At 46.6% G+C, this 22472-nt stretch overlaps 1 protein-coding gene across 1 annotated transcript; it reads left to right on the top strand.

Moving 5' to 3' along the window:
- The first annotated feature begins 2846 nt into the window (after positions 1-2846).
- ppp1r37 (protein phosphatase 1, regulatory subunit 37) lies at positions 2847-21254 on the top strand. Its single transcript, XM_046864869.1, has 13 exons — positions 2847-4891; positions 9428-9525; positions 13104-13149; positions 13611-13711; positions 14551-14670; positions 15444-15594; positions 15833-15988; positions 16817-16929; positions 17193-17334; positions 18029-18195; positions 18480-19713; positions 19802-19903; positions 20839-21254. Exons 1-12 carry the CDS (start codon positions 4285-4287, stop codon positions 19888-19890), a joined length of 3024 nt encoding a protein of 1007 aa, XP_046720825.1. The 5' UTR covers positions 2847-4284; the 3' UTR covers positions 19891-19903; positions 20839-21254.
- The last annotated feature ends 1218 nt before the right edge of the window (positions 21255-22472 follow it).

Below are 22472 nucleotides of genomic sequence, written 5' to 3'. Positions count from 1 at the left end.
CCTTAGGAACACTCTCTCTTTGGAGCACTCTCTCAGGGGGAACACTCTCTGAGGAACACATTCTGAGGAACAATTTCTGAGGAACACTCTCTGAGGAATACACTCTCTGAGGAACTCTCTCTCTGAGAAACACTTTCTCTGAGGAACACTCTCCCTGAGGAACACTATCTCTGAGGAACACTCCCTCTGGGGAACATTTTCTCAGAGGAATATTTTCTTAGGGGAACACTCTCTCTGGGGAACACTCTCTCTGAGGAACACTCTCTCAGGGTAACACTCTCGCTGAGGAACACTCTCTCAGGTGGAATACATTCGGAGGAACACTTTTTGAGGAACACACGCTCTGAGAAACACACTCTCTAAAGGAACTCTCTCTCTGGGGAACACTCTTTCCGAGGAACATTCTTCGAGGAACGCTCTTTGAGGAACACTCTCTAAGGAACACTTTCTCTGGGGAACACTATGTCTGAGGAACACTCTTTCTGGGGAACACTCTCTCTGAGGAACACTCTTTCTGGGGAACACTCTTTCTGGGGAACATTTTCTCTGGGGAACATTCTCCGAGGGACACTATCTCTGAGGAACACTCTCTTTGGGGAAAACTCTGTCTGGGGAATACCCTCTTTTGAGGAACACTCTCTGAGGAACACTCTCTGGGAAACACTCTTTATAAAGAAATAATCTATCTGAAGAACACTTTTTCTAAGGAACACATTTTCTGAGTAACAAACTCTCTAAGAAACACTCTCTCTCTAAGAAACACTTTTTCTGAGAAACACCCTTTCTGAGGAACACTCTCTCTGAGGAACACTTTCTGAGGAACAGTCTCTCTGAGGAACACTCTCTCTGGAGAACACTCTCTCTGGGGAACAATCTCTGGGGAACACTCTCTCTGAGGAACACCCTCTCTGGGAAACACTTTTTGGGAAACACTCGTTCTGAGGAACACTCTCTGTAAGAGGAACATATTTGGGGAATGCTCTCTGAAGAACACTATCTTTTGGGAACACCCTCTCTGAGGAACACTCTCTCTGGGGAACACTCTGTCTGGGGAACACTCTCTCTGAGGAACACTCTCTGGGGAACACTCTCTCTGAGGAACACTCTCTGGGGAACACTCTCTCTGATGAACACTCTTTCTAAGAAACACTCTCTCTGAGAAACACTCTCTTTGAAGAACACTCTCTCTGAGGAACATTTTCTGGGGAACGCTCTCTGATGAACACTTTTTCTAAGAAACACTCTCTCTGAGGAACACTTTCTGGGGAACATCTTCTCTGAGGAACACTCTCTCTGAGGAACACTCTCTCTGGGGAACACTTTCTGAGGAACACTCTCTCTGAGGAACACTCTCTCTGGGGAACACTTTCTGAGGAACACTCTCTGGGGAACACTCTTTTTGAGGAATACTCTCTGGGGAGCACTCTCTCTGAGAAACACTCTTTCTGGGGAACATTCTCTTTGGGGAACACTCTTTCTAAGGAGCACTCTCTCTGGGGAACACTCTTTCTGAGGAACATTCTCTCTGGGAACACTCTTTCTAAGGAACACTCTCTCTGGGGAACACTCTCTCTGAGGAACACTTTCTAAGTAACACTCTTTCTGATGAACACTCTCTGAGAAAAGCAGAAAACAGAAGGTGGAGAAGTCTTCTAGAACTGAAATATTTTATATAATTTTCACATGAAAGTGCTGGAAACAGAAGTGTGACTTTATTCACTCCAGAAAGAAAATAAGAACAAATGCATTCTGCATTCTTTCTCCACGTCTTCACCACATCCTGAAATCTCTGAAACTCACGTGTTTTTAGGTTCCATGTGTAAATAAAATGAAAAAGATTCACGGCAGAAATTTTTATATTTCATTTTAAACTTTAAAACATATTTACACGTTGACCTGCTGCCCCCTACTGGTTATGGAGCAGAGTGACAACCAGTCATTAGATCCGGAGCTGGAACACAGGGACACGAATCACTCTCTGCTTTTACTCTCTGTTCTGATCAGAGAACCTCTCACAGACATCACACTGATGTCCACACTCATTCTCCATAATGTCTCCATCCATCAGAGTAGAAATAAATACATTCAATACATACATTTAAATATGATTCCAAATAAAGCACTTTTTGTTTTCAATCATATAAGTGAACTTAATATCAATCTTGTCATAGTGTCTGTCTGCCTGTCTGTCTGACTGACAACCTGTCTGTCTGCCTACCTATCTGTCCTAATGTCTGTCTATCTATCTTACTACCTGTCTGTCTGCCTTACTATAGACTATTACTGTCTGTGTGTCTGTATCTGTCTGTGTGTCTGTCTGTCCGTATGTCTACCTCTCTACATGTCTGTCTGTGTGTGTGTCTGTCTGTCTGTATGTCTACCTCTCTATATGTCTGTCTGTGTACCTCTCTACATGTCTGTCTGTGTGTCTGTCTGTCTGTAAGTCTACCTCTCTATATGTCTGTCTGTGTGTCTGTCTGTCTATGTCTACCTCTCTACATGCATGTCTGTGTGTCTGTGTGTCTGTCTGTCTGTCTGTCTGTTAGTTAATAATTAACAGTTTTGTTTGTACACATCAGCGCTGATGTAACTTGACATAAGTATCTAAAGATCGGTGCAAACCTGATTCGACAGACAGGAAGAGTTATTTTTTACAGTAATGATCATTTTTTTAAACATCTCATGACCGAAACTTGGATCTTTTGTGCATTTTGAATCGTATCACGTTGTGTAATTATTTATTTGTATTCAATGGAAAAATCCTTTTATGGTCGCGAATGTGCTGCTCTGAAACTTCCACTTGCCCGCTATGATGACGTTTTGGCAGCTAAACAACAAACAGTGTTTGGGTTTGATCCCGAATGGCGGCGCGGCCTGACACTAGTGCACTAGAGTCGGTGTTGAGGACTCGCCCGAGGTAGTGCGCTTGTGTAGTGAATGTGTGTGTATTCGGGACGCCGTGCTGGACTTCAGTAAGCAGGACAGGTAGAATTGGAGGTGTCCGTGTTGCGGCTCGGTGTGAGACAGAACTGATCTCTGGGTTTCTTCTCACATCTACACACTTCACATCCTGCCTGAAGGAGCCTGAGTGCTGCAGAGTGTGTGCGAGAGTGTGTGTAGGAGCTGGTTGGTGTGTGTTACTGAGTTTGTGTGTGTGTTGCTAGCAGGCTATAAGCGTTAGCATCGCTGTTGGAGGAACGACCTTAATGACGCCGAGTTTTTCTGCCCGCGCGCTCACAACGCCTTTATAACGGATCGTGCGCGCGCCCCTGCGTGTGAGTGTGAGTGTGTGAGTGTGTGTGAGTGTGTGAGTGTGAGTGTGTGAGTGTGTGTGTGTGTGTGTGTGTGTGTGTGTGTGTGTGTGGAGGCAGTTCTACAGCCGGGTCAGGGGCTGGAACTCTCGCAAGCCTTCCTGCAGCTCGCGCCTGAAGGGGCTGCTGGTTCCAGTCTTCTCCATGTACATGAGGTGGAGTTAGAGCTCAGAGCTGTGAGGAGGTCATCATCATCATCATCATCATCATCATCATCATCATCATCATTATTTATCATCATCACCACTATGTTGACCTGCTTCTAACTAAGCACAATTCATTTCTTCTGAATAATAAATAGTGCAATCCAGGTGACATCTTCTCGCACCTTCTCGCACCTTCTCACACCTTCTCACACCTTCTCGCACTTTCTAGTCTGTATTTATATTTACTTTATCTGAATACCCGTGTGTGTCATAAATCTGCTTTTTAACGTTATAAATCCCAGTAATTGTTGGACCTGACATCAGAAACGTGTCTGAACACTACTGAGTTGATCTGGAGCTCGTTTTAGATGTAGGTTCTGGTTTTGTGGTTTGGTTGAGGTCTTTTTGTGGATGTGTTGAAGATCAGAGACCCAGTGAGAGATATTTGATGTCAGATCAGGGAGGTTTTTCAGCACTTTATATAAAAATACAGAAGTAAACACGTGTGTTTTCTCATGTCCCAGATAAAGCTGGAGAAGAACGTTGTGAGTGTGTGTGTGATGAGACTGAATGAAGAGCAAGTGAAGTTCTCTGCAGGGTTTGCACCGTGTTGTTAGTGTGTGTGTGTGTGTGTGTGTGTGTGTGTGTGTGTGTGTGTGTGTGTGTGTGCTGCTATGTTGCACTCCTCCATCTGCCCTTGAAGTTTTTGTCCGGTCCAGAATCTTGAGTGCGGTGGATCAGTGGATCAGTGGATCAGTGGACAGGACAGAGGTGTCCCGGCGGTGGTGTGGTCCAGTCCAGTCTGAGTTGCTTCATGAGATGAGAAGATGAACGGAGAGGAACAAGCTGTCGATTTATGCAATGTCAGAATGAAAGCGTCTGATGAGGACCGCACCACGGCGCTCATCTCTGAGGAACTCGTCCTCCGGAACAGCACCAGGATCATCGACGAGGACGCGGGAACGCCGGACTCTGGTCACCAGGAAAAGAGGAATAAAGACGAAGTGCCGACTCGGAGGAACAATGGAACCATCCTGTCCATGGCGTTGAACGTTCCTGAGGAGTGCAGTGTGCAGGATCCGGAATCGTGTTTTTCCGTCGGAAGTGCGAATGGCGATGAGGACATGGACATCGGTGTGGATTTGAGTTTGGATGAAAGCGGAGTTTTGGAGTCGGACCCGGACCTGAACCCGGAGAGCAGCGTTGTGGGTTCTACAGATACTGTAGTGTCTGAAACAGAAAAGGATTTGGACAAACGTTCAGAACAACATCCACTGAGTTCTTCTGACAATGAGGCTCCGCCCACATCTCTGTCATCGCCCATGACTCTGCAGGAGGAACCAGGACCCAAACCTGGAGCCAAGAGGGTCACGTTTCCCTCAGACGAGAACATCGTGTCTGGATCAGTGGAACCCAAAGACCCATGGAGACATGGTGAGTTCACTTTATTACTTTGTTTCTCTCACACACAATCACGCACACGCTCTCTTACACACACACACACACACACACACACACACACACACACACACACACACACTTAACACTACAGGTGAGGTGAGCTTCTGTCTATCTATGAAACGCACCTGAGCAGGTGGGAGAGGAGACATCTGAGCTCGTCTCATTTAGTTCTTATTTCTACACTTCTACACTCCCACCTCCTCTCCCTCACTCCCACACTCTCGCCTCCTTACTCCCACACTCTCACTCCCACTCTCCCTCACTCCCACACCTCCCTCTCCTACTCTCCCTCACTCCCACTCTCCTCTCCTTACTCACACTCTCTCACCTCCCTCACTCCCACACTCTCCCTTTCCTTACTCACACTCTCTCACTCCCACTCTCCCTCACTCCCACACTCTCCTCTCCTACTCTCCCTTACTCCCACACCTCCTCTCCTTACTCACACCTCTCACCTCCCTCACTCCCACACCTCCCTCTCCTTACTCACACCTCTCACTCCCACTCTCCCTCACTCCCACACTCTCCTCTCCTTACTCACACTCTCTCACTCCCACTCTCCCTCACTCCCACACTCTCCCTCTCCTTACTCACACCTCTCACTCCCACTCTCCCTCACTCCCACACCTCCCTCTCCTACTCTCCCTCCACACTCTCCCTCTCCTACTCTCCTCACTCCCACACTCTCCTCTCCTTACTCACACTCTCTCACTCTACCTCACTCCCACACTCTCCCTCTCCTTACTCACACCTCTCACTCTCCCTCACTCCCACTCTCCTCTCCTACTCTCCCTCACTCCCACACTCTCCCACTCTCCCTCTCCTACTCACCCTCACTTCCACACTCTCCCTCTCCACTCTCCCTCACTCCCACACTCTCCATCTCCTTTACTCACACCTCTCACTCCCACTCTCCCTCACTCCCACACTCTCCTCTCCTTACTCACACTCTCCCTCTCCTACTCTCCCTCACTCCACACTCTCCTCTCCTTACTCACACTCTCTCACTCCCACCTCCCTCACTCCCACTCTCCTCTCCTTACTCACACCTCTCACTCCCACTCTCCCTCACTCCCACTCTCCTCTCCTACTCTCCCTCACTCCCACACTCTCCCTCTCCTACTCACCCTCACTTCCACACTCTCCTCTCCTACTCTCCTCACTCCCACACTCTCCATCTCCTTTACTCACACTCTCACTCCCACTCTCCCTCACTCCCACACTCTCCCTCTCCTTACTCACACTCTCACTCCTACTCTCCTCACTCCCACACTCTCCATCTCCTTTACTCACACCTCTCACTCCCACTCTCCTCACTCCCACACTCTCCTCTCCTTACTCACACTCTCTCACTCCCACTCTCCCTCACTCCCACACCTCACTTCCACTCTCCCTCACTACCACACTCTCACTGCAACTATCCCTCACTTCCACAGTCTCCTCTCCCACTCTCCCTCACTCCCACCTCCCTCACTCCCACACTCTCCTCTCCCACTCTCCTCACTCACTATCCTCACTCCCACACTCTCACTCCCACTTTCCCATACTCTCCCACTCCCACACTCTCACTCCCATTTCCCCTACTCTCACACTCTCCCACTCTCCCCCACTCCCACTCTCCCTCGCTCCCACACTCTTACTCCCACTCTCCCTCACTCACACTCTCCCACTCTCCTCACTCACACTCTCCCTTACTCCCACACTCTCCCACTCTCCCTCGCCTCCCACACTCTTACTCCCACTCTCCCTCACTCACACTCTCCCACTCTCCTCACTCACACTCTCCCTTACTCCCACACTCTCCCACTCTCCCTCGCCCCCACACTCTTACTCCCACAATCTTACTCTCACTCTCCCTTACTCCCACACCCTCACTCTCCCACTCCCACGCCTCACTCTCCCACACCCCACACTGTGTGTGTGTGTGTGTGTGTGTGTGTGTGTGTGTGTGTGTGTGTGTGTGAGGAAACAGAGTTCCCTGTGGCTGTGTGTTTTTGGGAATGTGTATCAAACACAGAGGATCTGTGAGCACTGGACATGGAGTTTGTGTGAGTGTTTGGGGAATGTCTGTGTGAGTGTGAGTGGGGATTGTGTGTGTGTGAGTGTATGTGTGAGAGAGAGAGAGAGAGAGAGAGAGAGAGAGAGAGAGAGAGAAAGTGTTTGGGGAGTGTGCGTGAGTGTTTGGGGTGTGTGTGTGTGTGTGTGTGAGAGAGAGAGAGAGAGAGAGAGAGAAACAGAGATTTGTGTGTTTGTGGGAATGTGGGAGGATCTGTGAGCACTGGTCATGGAGTGTGTGTATGAGGTGTGTTTTCTGTATATGAGGTTTTGTGAGTGTGTGTGTGTGTGTGTGTGTGTGCGTGAGTTTGTTTCGACTCGAATACTAACCCCATTACAGTGTGTTATAAAGTTGTGACCCCGGAGTTGTGTGTGTGTGTGTGTGTGTGTGTGTGTGTGTGTGTGTGTGTGTGTGTGTGTATGTGTATGAACAGGAACTGAAACGTTCTTCCAGAATTCCTCAGCTTTACCTCACAAACTTATAACTCTCTATCTCCCTCTCCCTCTCTCATTACAACAATGACAACACACACACACACACACACACACACACACACACACACACACACACCCCCACCCCAGGCACAGAGAATTAGTGTTAGCCTGCAGAGACGTTTATTTGCATGAACAGGAGAAGACAGAAGGGAATAATCGTGGTGTGAAAGTTTTCTCCTTGGAGTTACTGGAGCTTCAGGTTCCAGGTTGGAGATACTGTACTACTGGTAGGAATCTACACTTCAGATCTTTCAGTTTAGCACTTTCTCTGTCAGAGGTTTGGAATTGGGCCCGTTCGGATTCAGCGTTCTGGTTAAGATGGTGTGAAGGAGCATGAGATCATCACGGTATTTTTGTCTTGTTTTACACCAGAGCCTCATCCTCATCACATGATCATTGTTTTTGGCCCACAGCAGGGACAGGACTTTTATAATAAGAGGACATCCTCTGAAGGTCAGCTCCACCCACTCCTCCACATTACACTCACTCCAGGGAACACCAAAGGATGTTCCTCACCTCCTGCTTCTCTGTGTCCAGAGAAGAACAGGTGGAGGTCCATGAAAACCTTCTCATACTGTTTCTGTGTATTAAAACACACACACACACACACACACACACACACACACACAGGTCTGGCTCATCGCCGCTTAAATCATTTTTGTGTTTATTGGAATTTTTTAGTGGGCGGAATTTCATTTCTTTAAAAACAAAAGAGTCAAAAGATTTATTGAAAGGTATAGAGTTTCTCCAGTGTCTCATGTCTCCTGTATCACTAATGTCTCCTGTGTCTCTCATGTGTGTCCCATGTCTCTAATGTGTGTCCCATGTCTCTTTTGTCTCTATTGTTTCTCATGTCTCCTGTGTCTCCAATGTTTTTCATGTTTCCATTGTCTCAAATGTCTCTATTGTCTCCTGTGTCTCTCGTGTTTCCTGTGTCTTATGTCTTCTGTGTCTCAATTGTCTCCCATGTGTCTATTGTCTTCTGTGTCTCATGTCTCCTGGGCCTCCCATATCTCTATTGTCTCCTGTGTCTCCAATGTCTCCATGGTTTCCTATGTTTTTTGTGTCTCCCATGTCTCACACTCTTTTCTCTGGACAGTAGAGGGTTAAAGATGTTTGAACATCAGGTTTACATCCTGCAGCCGTGTTTACAGAGTTTATCTTTTTGAGGTGTTCGTGTTTCTCAGGAATCTCTGACTGATCTCTAATGTCTGAATTAAGGTCACACCTTTTTCTTTCACATCGTCATCTGATTTACCTGCTGGAGAAAAAACAGGCAAAAGATGGAGGTGATCAGAGTCCATCAGGCTTTTCTCCTTCTCCTTCTCCTTCTCCTTCTCCTTCTCATCTCCCGTCGTATAATAATAACAGTTTTGATTTTCTGATGTTGAACAGGAAACTAAATCTCTCCTGTTCCTGATCTGCACCTGTGATCAGAATCAGAAGCAAAAATAGCTTTATTAAGGTGTAAGGTCTGGGACTGGGATTAGACCTCCTTACTGCATTTAATCATTTACAACTGTGTGTGTGTGTGTGTGTGTGTGTGTGTGTGTGTGTGTGTGTGTGTGTGTGTGTAGAGAAGTCTTTATATAAGATGATGAGTCACATGATCGAGGAACATTTCTGCAATGGGTTTGTTTTTACACCACTGATACATAGCAGTACTGTTCTCTCTCTCTCTCTCTCTCTCTCTCTCTCTCCTCTCTCTCTCTCTGTCTGTGTGTCTCTCTGCCTTCTCTCTCTCTCTGTCTGTCTGTCTCTCTCTCTCTCTCTCTCTCTGACTGTGTGTCTCTCTCTCTCTCTCTCTCTCTCTCTCTCTCTCTCTCTCTATGCTGTTATGGAGTGGTATGCTGTTGATGAGTGACTTTTGAATGTTCTAAAGGTCCGACTCATGTTTGTGTTGTGTTTGTGTCTCTGTGACCTTTGACCTGGAATTTGTTTGCTCTGATGTCTCTTCAGCTCAGAATGTGACCGTGGAGGAGATCCTAAACGCTTACAGACAGGCCTGTCAGAAACTCAACTGTAAACCTGTACCTAAAGTCCTCAAGCAGATCCAGGTAACCCATACACACACTCGCACACACACACACACACACACACACACACACATTCACTCATACACAGACACAATAATGCACACTCATTTAAAAACAATTCACAGAACTGATCTGTTTATACACACACACACACACACAGAGCCCTGATATACAGATATAGCTCTGTGATACGCTCATTTAAGCTTCTTGGAGATACAAGTCAGACTGTGATTAGAATATGACCTTGAGATACAGATATGACCTTGAGTCACACTCAGAGATAACTGAAGTTCTCTGTAAGATGTTAATTAACCTGGCCACACCCACTGTTTATTATGACCACACCCACTGTTAAGGACCATTACACACCCACTGTTAATGACCATGGCCACACCCACTGTTAATTTCCATGAGCACACACACACATTTAATGACCATGGCCACACCCACTGTTCATTATTAATACCACTACACTATTACATCCACTGATTGATCAGATTGATGTGTGTGTGTGTGCATGTGTGCGTGCACGTCTGTGTGTGTGTGTGTGTGTGTGTGTGTGTGTGTGTGTGTGTGTGTGTGTGTGTGTGTGTTTGTGTGTATGTACCTAGTCAGTGATCTGGAGTATAGGAATCTCCTGATCTGTTCATGAGTACTGACTCTGATTCAGAAGCTCAGCCCAGGAACACTTCCTTGGTTCCTGAACTCCACAGCTACAGTTCCTGATTCCTGAAAAGGTTCTTCTGTCCACACAGTCCTATAGTTCTCTTTATTTGTCTTAACTTTTAGGGAATTTAATCTGTAAGAAACACACACACACCCTAGTGGTGTATCCTGCAGGTCCTGAAAGTGCTTTGGAGGTTTGTGTGTCTGTTACAGCTATTCTGCCTTTAGCATTGACTCATTCATAATACCGGCTCTTAGCGTGCTCTGTGTGTGTGTGTGTGTGTGTGTGTGTGTGTGTGTGTGTGTGTGTGTGTGTGTGTGTGTGCGCAAGTGAGAGACAGCAGTGTTGATCACATGCAGTTGTGGAAAGAAACATTAGTGTGTTAAAGCTTCCCAGTGGCTCGGGGTAAATTTCCACTAGGTTTCTGGGGGAGAAAATAGCAAGCCATTAGTGTGTGTGTGAGTGTGTGTGTGTGTGTGTGTGTGTGTGTGTGTGTGTGTGTGTGTGTGTGTGTGTGTTTCCACACCTGTTTGCTTTTGTGGGGTTTCTTTTGCTTCTACGATCTTAATCACTTACTTACTGTGGAAAAATTACTTCATAAAGGTAGCAGTGATGAAACTTTGAGCGAGGGGGTACACACACACACACACACGCCACACACACAGATACACACACACATGCACACACACACACGCAGACACGCGCGCACAGACACAGACACACGCAGACACGGACACGCAGACACACTCGCAGACACAGACACGCAGACACACTCGCAGACACGCAGACACAGACACACACGCAGACACAGACACACACGCAGACACAGACACACACGCAGACACAGACACACACGCAGACACACGCACGCAGACACGCAGACACAGACACGCAGACACGCAGACACGCAGACACGGACACGCAGACACACGCACGCAGACACACGCACGCAGACACGCACGCAGACACGCAGACACGCACGCAGACACGCAGACACAGACACACACGCACGCAGACACACGCGCAGACACAGACACACGCAGACACACACACGCACACGCAGACACGGACACGCAGACACACTCGCAGACACAGACACGCAGACACACGCAGACACGCAGACACAGACACACGCAGACACAGACACACGCAGACACAGACACACACGCAGACACGCACGCAGACACACGCGCACGCAGACACGCACGCAGACACGCGCAGACACACGCGCAGACACACGCAGACACGCAGACACACGCACGCAGACACACGCACGCAGACACACGCACGCAGACACACGCACGCAGACACACACGCAGACACACACGCACACAGACACGCAGACACACACGCACACGCAGACACACACGCACACGCAGACACACACGCACACGCAGACACACACAGACACGCAGACACACACATGCACACATGCACACACACATGCACACACAGACACAAACACGCACACACAGACACACAAGCAGACACACATGCAGACACGCACAGACACACACAGACACACACAATGTCTAAATGCTCTCTTTCTTTCTCCTCTCATGTCTGCTCTCATATTTAATCACACGTGTACAGTCTGATCTCTCAGAGTGCTGAACATTGGAGCTGAGTTTCAGACGTGGGTGTGGTGGAGGAACTGAACCTCTGCTTCACCTACACACAGGGTTCATGTTTTGTGTAGTGGGGTGTGAGTGGAAGACACTCCCATGAGCCATTAAAGCACTACAATATGGTTTCCATAACAAAGGCTGGTCACAGGCACACGCTGATAATACACACGTTCTCACGTTGACGTGGTGATGCAAGGACACGTTCATATAACGCATGTATGGAAGGAGTCTTCAGTGTCATCGTGTCTTAGTTAATCAAAGTCCTTTTATTTTTTCACTCACACACTCACTCGTCTTTGTGTTTGTACTGTACATACAAAAAGTCCAGATAGTTCCTGGAGAAGGATCTGTATGGTTCCTGTATGGAGTTCCCAGGAACCACATGTAGATGTGGAGGTTATGGAGAGGATCCTCCTCAGATGTATTTATCGGTTGTGTGTAGTATGTCTGAGCGTCACTGACATAAGTGGAGGAGAGTCACAGCACTCTGTCACACACACACACACACACACACAGTGCAAGTTAGAGAGGAACTATGTATGTACTCTGCACACACTTTTTGTGTGCGAGTTGTGTTGTATTTGTGTATATTTGGTTTTATATTTATATAGGGGTGTGTGTGTGTGTGTGTGTGTGTGTGTGTGTGTGTGTGAGGTCACCAGACCTCTGCTGTAAGTGTTGGTTATATAACTGACCTCAGTTCAGCAGTTTCAGTGCTACAGAGTTCAGTCTTATGGAATGTCAGAGTCAGACGCTGCTCATGGATCAGTGCTGAATGTCAGACACACACACTGAATGCAGTCTCTCACACACACACACACACACACACACACACACACACTGTGGTTGGAGAGGCTGATAGCTCAGTGTGTCCCTCATGGACAAAGCTGGAATATTTGCATGGGTTTTTACAGCAAAGTTTAAAGGAAAGTGTGTGGGTGTGGGGGTGTGGGTGTGGGTGTGTGTGTGTCCGACAGAGAGACAAAGCTGTGAGCTGTTGCAGCTGAGCACACACACTCTGGTTACATCTCTGTAGATATTTACCTTCAGCATGTTGGAGCATGAACACAATTTACACACTCCTAAATGTACCAATACACACATATATATATATATATATATATATATATATATATATATATATATATATATATATATATATATACACACACACACACACACACACACACACACACACACACTTTTGACTGATAAACTTGATGCTGTCTGTTCGTCATCACATTTTCACACTTTGTTGGAATGCAGGATTCCAAGTGACTCTCATCTCTTTTTTTCTTCTGCAGGATTTAACAGACCTGACTCAGCGAAACGAATGCCTCGATCTGAAAGGTGAGACATCATTCAACACACACACACACACACACACACACACACGCGTGCGCGTCTGTTTGAGACCAGCTTTTCGTGTTGAGTGAGGAACACCACAAGTATGAGGGTTTATGAGGATTAAGAGTTGGGGGCGGGGCTAGGAGCTGTGCTCACTTCTGATTGGTTACATCACACAGCGTACTGGGTTGCGTTCTCTCTCCCCATGTGGTTCTTCATGTAGAGATCACACTTGTGTCAGAGAGGTGGACTCGGTCCAGAAAGTGAATCAAACATATTGTGATCTGGCACATAGAAAGGATCAAAGTTATTATTATACAAATATTTGTGACTGATATTTATCTAATTATCTCATTTATCTGGTTGAGTATATGTGTTTCAAGTCATTATGTTAGTAATTATCTGAATATATGGTATTGTGTGTGTGTGTGTGTGTGTGTGTGTGTGTGTGTGTGTGTGTGTAGGTGAGAAGTTGGACTACCGGGCGTGTGAGTCTCTGGAGGAGATTTTTAAGCGAGTGCAGTTTAAAGTGGTGGATCTGGAACAGACGAACCTGGATGAAGATGTGAGTTGTGCTTTATTTGATGATTTTTTTTTAAATATTCAGTATTCAGCATTGTTTTGAGGTCAGAGCTGTTTACTGACGTCCACACCGACACAATTAATGCATACTTCGTCTAATAAATCCTGCAGAGTGTATCATGCACAGATCAGACACATCATCATGAGCACCTCTCTAGTATCGTGTTGGTCCCTTTTTGCTGCTAAAACAGTCGTGACTCAACGAGCATCAACAGCATGAACTTCTTCAGCAGTTTGAGCTTCAGGAGCTCGTCTGTTGGATCGGACCACACGGACCAGCCTTCGCTCCTCACGTGCATCAATGATCCTCGTCCCCCACGACGCTGTCGCCGGTTCACCACTGTTCCTTCCTTGGAGCACATTTGATAGATTCTGACCACTGCAGACCAGGAACATCCAACAAGAGCTGCAGATTTGGAGATGCTCTGACCCAGACGTCTAGACGTCACAATTTATTAAACTCACTCAAATCCTTACGCACATTTTTCCTTCCAACATCAACTTTAAGCACAAAATGTTCATCTGCTGCTTAATAAATAAATCCACACACTAACAGGAGCCATGATGATCATCAGTGTTCTTCACTTCACCACGCAGTGTTATAATGTCATAATGTCAGTGTTATAATGTCATAATGTCAGTGTTATAATGTTATAATGTCAGTGTTATAATGTTATAATGTCAGTGTTATAATGTTATAATGTCAGTGTTATAATGTCAATGTTATAATGTTATAATGTAATGCCTGGTCAGTGTATATAATCTCATGTTGAATTACATTGCTGATTTTAAGATGTGTGTGTGTGTGTGTTTGTGTCACAGGGAGCGTCTGCATTATTCGATATGATCGAGTATTATGAGTCTGCCACTCACCTCAACATCTCCTTCAACAAGCACATCGGGACTCGAGGCTGGCAGGCCGCCGCCCACATGATGAGGAAGGTGAGAGTCACAGCTGGGTTATTACATCACATTACAGCTGGGCTATTACATCACAGCTGGATTATTACTTTACATTACACATCTGGATTATTACATCACATCACAGCTGGGTTATTACATCACAAAAACACTGGTTTATTTCATCACAGCTGGATTGTTACATCACATCAAAATCCTTACACTTTTAAATAAACCTATAAACGATGTGATCTCAGTCTCGAACTCTTTACTGACTATAATGTTACTCTCCCATCACGATCCAGTGGTTCTGTTCAGTTCGATTTCAGAATATTTTAGGTGGAAAAGTTAATGACAGTAGACCTATTTAAAATTATTATTATTTATTTTGAGTCATAAACAGTTTAAAACATGATTTAGGAGAAATAAGTAAAACAGCTATGAACAAGTTTAATTTTGAGAATAAAATGTATTAAAAGATTTGCCATATCTCAAAAATGTGGTGAAATAGAGCTCTAAAGTCCCTAAACTGCACAGATTCTGCAGCCTAGTTCTCAGGTTCCATAGAGATCATCAGATGTTTCAGTAAAACACTGATCATGTGACCAATCTAATGCCTCGCTCTATATTATACATCTCTGGGTTATACATCCTGACCTCTAGTGTTCACACAGTGTCATTACATATTTCATAAAATCACACATTTCCTCTATACATCTTCCTTCTAATTGGTCTTTACTTGATATGTAGTGTGTGTGTGTGTGCATGTGTGTGTGTGTGCATGTGTGTGTGTGTGCATGTGTGTGTGTGTCCAGACGAGTTCTCTGCAGTACCTGGATGCGAGGAACACTCCATTGCTGGATCATTCTGCTCCGTTTGTGGCTCGTGCTCTGAGGATCAGCGGCAGTCTAACGGTTCTGCACCTGGAGAACGCCGGACTGTCAGGACGTCCGCTAATGCTGCTGGGTACAAGAGACTATTTAGATCAGACTTGATCTGACACAGTAAGACTAGAATGGATGCTTCATGTTGGACTCAGATGGATGAGATGTATTGGTGTAGTGTTGGTGCAGACTGAGATTTACTTCTACCTGAAATTCTTTATTTTTGTTCTTCGTGGCATTTTAGATGTGTGTGTGTGTGTGTGTGTGTGTGTGTGTGTGTGTGTGTGTGTGTGTGTGTGTGTGTGTGTGTGTTTTTACAGCTACAGCTCTGAAGATGAACATGAACCTGCGTGAGCTTTACTTGGCTGATAATAAGATAAACGGGCTGCAGGACTCGGCGCAGCTGGGAAACCTGCTCAAGTTTAACTACAACATCCACATCCTCGACCTGAGGAACAACCACATCCTCGACTCAGGTCTCACCTTCACCGGTCTCCCCTTCTCACCTCCACCTCCCTCTCTGTCTCTCTCTCTCTCTCTCTCCCTCTCTCTCACCCACACCTGTCTCTCTCTCTCTCACCTCCACCTGTCTCTCTCCTCTCTCACCTCCACCTGTCTCCTCCACCTGTCTCTCTCCTCTCTCACCTCCACCTGTCTCTCTCCTCTCTCACCTCCACCTGTCTCTCTCCTCTCTCACCTCCACCTGTCTCTCCCTCTCTCACCTCCACCTGTCTCTCTCTCTCTTACCTCCACCTGTCTCTCTCCCTCTCACCTCCACCTGTCTCTCTCCCTCTCACCTCCACCTGTCTCTCTCACCTCCACCTGTCTCTCTCTCACCTCCACCTGTCTCTCTCCCTCTCACCTCCACCTGTCTCTCTCCTCTCTCACCTCCACCTGTCTCTCTCACATCCACCTGTCTCCTCTCGCCCATCTCCACCTGTCTCTCTCCCTTCTCACCTCCACCTGTCTCCCTCTCTCACCTCCACCTGTCTCTCTCTCTCTCTCTCTCTCTCTCTCTCTCTCTCTCTCTCTCTCTCTCTCTCTCTCTCTCTCTCACCTCCACCTGTCTCTCTCCTCTCTCTCTCTCTCTCTCTCTCTCACCTCTACCTCTCTCTCTCTCTCTCTCCTCTCTCACCCACACCTGTCTCTCTCCCTCTCTCACCGCCACCTGTCTCTCTCAACTCCACCTCTCTCCCTCTCTCACCTGTCACCTGCTAAATGTTCCTCTTTAGTTAGTCAGGTCTAATACATTCAAGTGTGTGTGTGTGTGTGTGTGTGTGTGTGTGTGTGTGTGTCTGTTGCAGGGTTGGCATATATATGTGAGGGTCTGAAGGAACAGAGGAAGGGCCTGGTCACTCTGGTGCTCTGGAACAACCAGCTCACACACAACGGCATGGGCTACCTTGCTTCTGCACTGGTAAACACACACACACACACACACACACACACACACACACTTCACTGAACAGTTCTGATTTGACTGTATGTGTGTGTGTGTGTTAGTCTCAGTCCACTTCTTCACACTGTTCTGTGTGGGTTTTAACTCTGACCTGTAGGTGGTGCTGCTGCACTCACTTCTACAATTTAATGTAAACATTTACAGCAAATAATCCAGATATAAAACGTCACTCTACCGTCACTCTAACATCACTCTAACGTCACTTTAACGTCCCTCTCTAGCCGTGTACTCAGAGTCTGGAGACTCTGAATCTTGGACACAATGCGGTTGGTAATGAGGGAGTGCTGAAGCTGAAGGATGGACTGATTGCTAATCGCTCGCTGCTGCGTCTCGGCCTCGCCTCCACCAAACTCTCATGTGAAGGTACAGACACCACACACACACACACACACACACACACCACACACACACGCCACACACACACACACACACACACACGCGCACACACAACACACGCACACACACCACACGTGCACACACACACCACACGCGCGCACACATACGCGCGCACTCACACACACCACACACACCGCGCGCGCACACACACAAACACACCACACACATTGTCCTGATTTAGAGCATTAACACACTTTACTGACACTTCAAAACTACAAACACACTGATCTCTTCACCTCATCACTTTATAAAGATTTTTTTATTATCCTGCATTTATTTATTTATGATTTTAATAAGCAGCTGTAGGACAGATGTTGGAGTAGCTGGAGGAGAGAAATTTTTAGAGAGTGATAATAAATTACTGAAACCTTTCAGCCAATCAAGCACTGATCCTATTCACTGTTCCAATCTACTGATCTAATCTATTACCCAGGCCCAGTAGGATACAGGGAGAAGAGTGTAATACTGTGTGTGTGTGTGTGTGTGTGTGTGTGTGTGTGTGTGTGTGTGTGTAGAAGCTGGAGTGTGTAGCAGGTTGTGTGAAACCTTCCGATCGGATGCAGGTGTAGGAGAATCAGAGTTATTTTCCCTTTGGCATGGTTTTTCCTCACTGTGTGTGTGTGTGTGTGTGTGTGTGTGTGTGTGTGTGTGTGTGTGTACAGGGCTGTGGCCTTGGCTGAGTTTTTCGCTGAGTCTCCTCGGCTGCTGCGTCTGGACCTGCGAGAGAACGACATAAAGACAGGGGGGCTGATGGCCCTGTCACTCGCTCTGAAGGTGAACACCTCACTGCTCCGCCTCGACCTGGACAGAGAACCTAAGAAAGAGACAGTGAGAGAACTCACACACACACACACACACACACACACACACACACACACACACACACTCTCAAACCTCCAGTCCATCTTTTCCTTCACAACTCTCTCTCTCTCTCTCTCTCTCTCTCTCTCTTTCTCTCTTTCTCTCTCTCTCTCTATCTATCTCTCTCTATCTCTCTCTCTCTTCATCTCTCTCTCTCTATCTATCTCTCTCTCTGTCTCTCTCTCTCTATCTCTCTCTCTATCTCTCTCTCTCTCTCTCTCTCTCTCTCTCTCTCTCTCTCTGTCCCACAGGTGAAGAGTTTTATTGAGACACAGCGCACCCTTCTGGCTGAAATCCAGAACGGTTGTAAGCGTAACTTTGTCCTTGCTAAAGAGAAGGAGGAAATTCAGCAGCAGATGAGGCAGTCTGTGTCCATGGCTGAAATCGCCACTGAGGTCCCACCTCCTGAGGAAGAGGAGGATGCTGGAGATGAAGTCTCTGAGGAACAGAAGGCAGAACTAGAGGAGGTGGAGCAGGAGGAAGAGGAGGAGAAAAGCGAGAAGCAGAGTGAAGTCCAGGAGGATGAAGAACATTCAGCAGCCGTGCAGGACGACTCGGATTCCGACACAGACAATGAGGAGGACAACGATGACATCAAGGAGACCAAATCATCTGCACAGACATCAACCCTCAACCAAACTATTACCCCCATAAACACCACCCTTACTGCCTGCCAGACTCCGCCCATTAATATTCCTAGCTCCACCCCTGAGTCGGGGATCAGAGTGACGGAAGCGAATGTGCCGAGTGGAACGCCGTCTTCTCCCGGACGCTGCTTCTCAGTGTCCAGCCCTGGAAGAGGGCACAAGATCTTCATGGTGACACGCGTGGAAAGTCCTCCTGAACAAAAGCAGCAGAAGAGCGACCTGATAAAGTGTGTCCAGGAGAATAATGCACATTCTGAGTCCTCGTCAAAACAACTGTCAGTCTCTCAGGACCAGCACAGTGCAGAAAGAACCACTTCAGTTCAGCAGACATCTGAGGAACCTTCACAAGTATCTTTAGAGTCTAAATCAGAGGCAACGCTGAGCACCACAGTAGAGCTACCTTCTACACACAGCCAAACACAGCAGGAAACCAATCTCAGCCCAGAACCAGACAAGGAAGCAACCATAGTGCACACTGAGCATGCTCAGATCCACCACACCACCCCTGCAGAGTCTAAGGAACTGTTCGAGGAGGATCAGCTGAAACCTGCTGAAGAAGTGCAGCAGTTACTGAAAAGCAGTAATTCAACTGAGGAACTGCAGGAGGAACCTGGAGAAGATGTGGACACAGAAATGGCAAACGATGACCTGGATAAAGACGCTTCACTAAAACAGGACTCGGAAACAGCACACAACATTTCCTTAGCAGAAAAGGTTGAGTGTTTCGACACAGCGCCACCTCCAGGCTGCACCCTGCCCAACGGCCTGAAGCCAGAGTTCATGCTGCACCTGCTGGAGCCTGAAGCACATAAAGCGGCGTGCTACGTCATGGAGCACAGTGAGTTCACTACGATCACTACAGATGTTTTAATATCACTGTTCAATGCAGATGTTCTAATGCAGCTTTTTTCTGTGTTTTGTCTCAGTGAGTGTGACGGCAGAGCTGAGCTGCGGTCAGGATCTGGAGGAGCTTCTGCTGGACGCCAGTTTGGACGCGAGCAGAGACGTGGTGTAAAGCTGCAGTGACGGTGAGACTCCAGAGGATTTTATACAGAAATAATTGGAATAATTTATAATGTAAATTAATATAAATCTATGTGTCTCATCTCTGAGGAACATCTACCATGAGTACACACACTCATCACCTCCATATTCTCCTCTAACACAACCAGAGTTTCACCGTACATTCTCCTGCTCTTCTTGATGTTACGGCACAGTTGCACACATCTGTAGAATGAACTCCTCACATCTCGACATTAGAAATGAAGTGTTGTAGTTAACACGTGAAACACACCAGATCTGAAGAAGTGTGATGTTTAATGAGGACGTGTGTCCCGGTATTTCTGTGATGTCATAGGGGGCGGAGCTAGCTGGCGTTTAATAGGAGAAATATTAGGCTCGTTTAAGCAGAACTCGTTTCCTTGTTTATTTCTCATATTAATGAGAGTTTGGGTGGAGAGTGGAGGAGGCGGAGTAAACACTGGTCTCAAAGTCCCAGAATGCAATGCAGCAATATGAGTCACAAAGTTTTGTGACCAGTTTTGTAAAACACCAACAGATGGCAGCAGAAGGCTGCACTGCTATTCTGACCATGTCTGCGATTTCATCACGGACTGCGTGTTAGAACAAAGAGCAGACGTGAACTTCTGTGTGAAATTGGGCAAATCTGCTACAGGGACGTTAGACATGACATGCGTTTGACATACGGTGACGCTACGTTCGAGATGTTTAGAGCGACAGAAGAACATCACTGGAAGGCGACGAGCTGAAAATCTCGAGACCGTTCAGCCACTTGTGCGTGATGATCGCTGGAGATCAGTTCACTTCACATGTTCATTCATTACATTTAAATATAATAATAAATACATTTCCAAGAAGAAATTTTATTGTCTAGGTAGAGTTTTCCTTTAGTGTGTGTGTGTGTGTGTGTGTGTGTGTGTGTGTGTGTGTGTGTGTTCCACAGGGTCAAACCATGTGCAGTGATGATTGAATCTTCTGGATCACTCGCTCCTGGCAAATCATCATCAGATCATCACCTTTTAGTTTCTCTGAAACGACTCTAATAAGCAGAAGTTTTCACCCTGTTGTCTTTCCCTACATTCCTCCTGATACACACCCGGGTCCTGGCACAAACCAAAGACACGCACACGCGCACACACACACACACACACTCACACTCGCACACACACTCACTGGCAGTAATGTTCACCATGTGGACAATCACCATCACTGCAGCAGGAAGGCAGAGACACACACTGTAAGGACTGATAACAAGCAGATTCAAATGCTGTGTGTGTGTGTGTGTGTGTGTGTGTGTGTGTGTGTGTGTGTGTGTGTTGCCCTCTTCGTGTGTGTGTGTGTGTGTGTGTGTGTTGCCCTATTCTTGTGTGTGTGTCTCTGTGTCTCTCTGTGTGTGCGTGTGTCTCTGTGTGTGCGTGTGTGTGTCTCTGTGTGTGTGTGTGTGTGTGTGTGTGTGTGTGTGTCTCTCTGTGTGTGTGTGTGTGTGTGTGTGTGCGCATGTGTGTGTCTCTGTGCGTGTGTGCGTGTGTGTGTGTGTGTGCGTGTGCGCGTGTGTGTGTGTCTCTGTGCGTGTGTGTGTGCGTGTCTCTGTGTGTGTGTGTGCGTGTGTGTGTGTCTCTGTGTGTGTGTGTGTGTGTGCGTGTGTGTGTGTGTGTGTGTGCGTGTGCGCGTGTGTGTGTGTGCGTGTGTGTGTGTGTGTGTCTGTGTGTGTGTGTGTGTGTGCGTGTGTGTGTGTGCGTGCAGATCTTAATCATGTCCTAAGGCTTCTGAAAATCTGACAATGTTCCAAATGTGGGATTTGTGGAATCTCTTCCTCTTCGTCTGATCTTTCCAGACTTTTCCTGACTTTTCCTCCTCACTGACGTTTTCCTCGTGTACAGTAACGACACTAAAGCGTTCACACAGAAGTGTGTGTTTCTCTTCCCGCATCTTTCCCTGCCTTTCCCTGTTGACGCTTCGCCTTTAAATCGTTTTCTTTGTTTGTTTTTTTTTGCTGCTTTCAGAAATCATTTATTTTCTATTTATTTTATTAAATGGAGTTTTTTTTTTTTTTTTTTGGATTGATTTATTTGTCCTCTTCTCTTTTTCCCAGTCGGTCTTTTATTAGTTACTGAGGGATTCAATTTTTAAAGGTTTTTGTCCCCCATTTTGGTGTATATTTTCAGAGAATATAAAGAGCAATTATACTTTTTTTAGGGTTTAGGGAGATATTTTTGGGTTTTCTGTTGGTTCTGTATGTATAAAATGGGGAATGGAGAGTAACTACACTGTTTCAGGGAGAATGAGATGATGAAAGTTTGCAGAATGAATAGATATGACACTATTGTACTGTGGGGTGACACTACAGCTACAGCCAGCAGGGGGAGCCAGAGACTCACCACCGTATACTACACATCACTGTGGAGGAGGAGGATGTCATTTTTAATGTATTTCAGTCTCTGGCCTCTGATTGGTTCTCAGCTCAAGCACTTTGCTGGAATATGAAAGCAGGCTGATCCACTCGTCCACGTCGTTGCTGTTCTCTGTGCCTCGCCTCCAAACATCACCGTTTAGAACACTTTCATTTTAAAATTTTTA

Source organism: Silurus meridionalis, chromosome 13, assembly GCF_014805685.1.
Source record: "Silurus meridionalis isolate SWU-2019-XX chromosome 13, ASM1480568v1, whole genome shotgun sequence".
Classification (NCBI taxonomy): Eukaryota; Metazoa; Chordata; class Actinopteri; order Siluriformes; family Siluridae; genus Silurus; species Silurus meridionalis.
Note: the sequence above shows the minus strand (reverse complement) of the source record. Positions and strands in the feature narration are given on the sequence as shown.

What these genes read in the sequence shown, in the direction of transcription:
- ppp1r37 (XM_046864869.1), top strand. Translation starts at nt 4,285, where the DNA reads ATGAACGGAGAGGAACAAGCTGTCGATTTATGCAATGTCAGAATGAAA. An exon ending in CAAAGACCCATGGAGACATG is followed by an intron (nt 4,892 to 9,427) that starts GTGAGTTCACTT and finishes ATGTCTCTTCAG; the next exon opens with CTCAGAATGTGACCGTGGAG. An exon ending in CACCAAACTCTCATGTGAAG is followed by an intron (nt 17,335 to 18,028) that starts GTACAGACACCA and finishes TGTGTGTGTACA; the next exon opens with GGGCTGTGGCCTTGGCTGAG.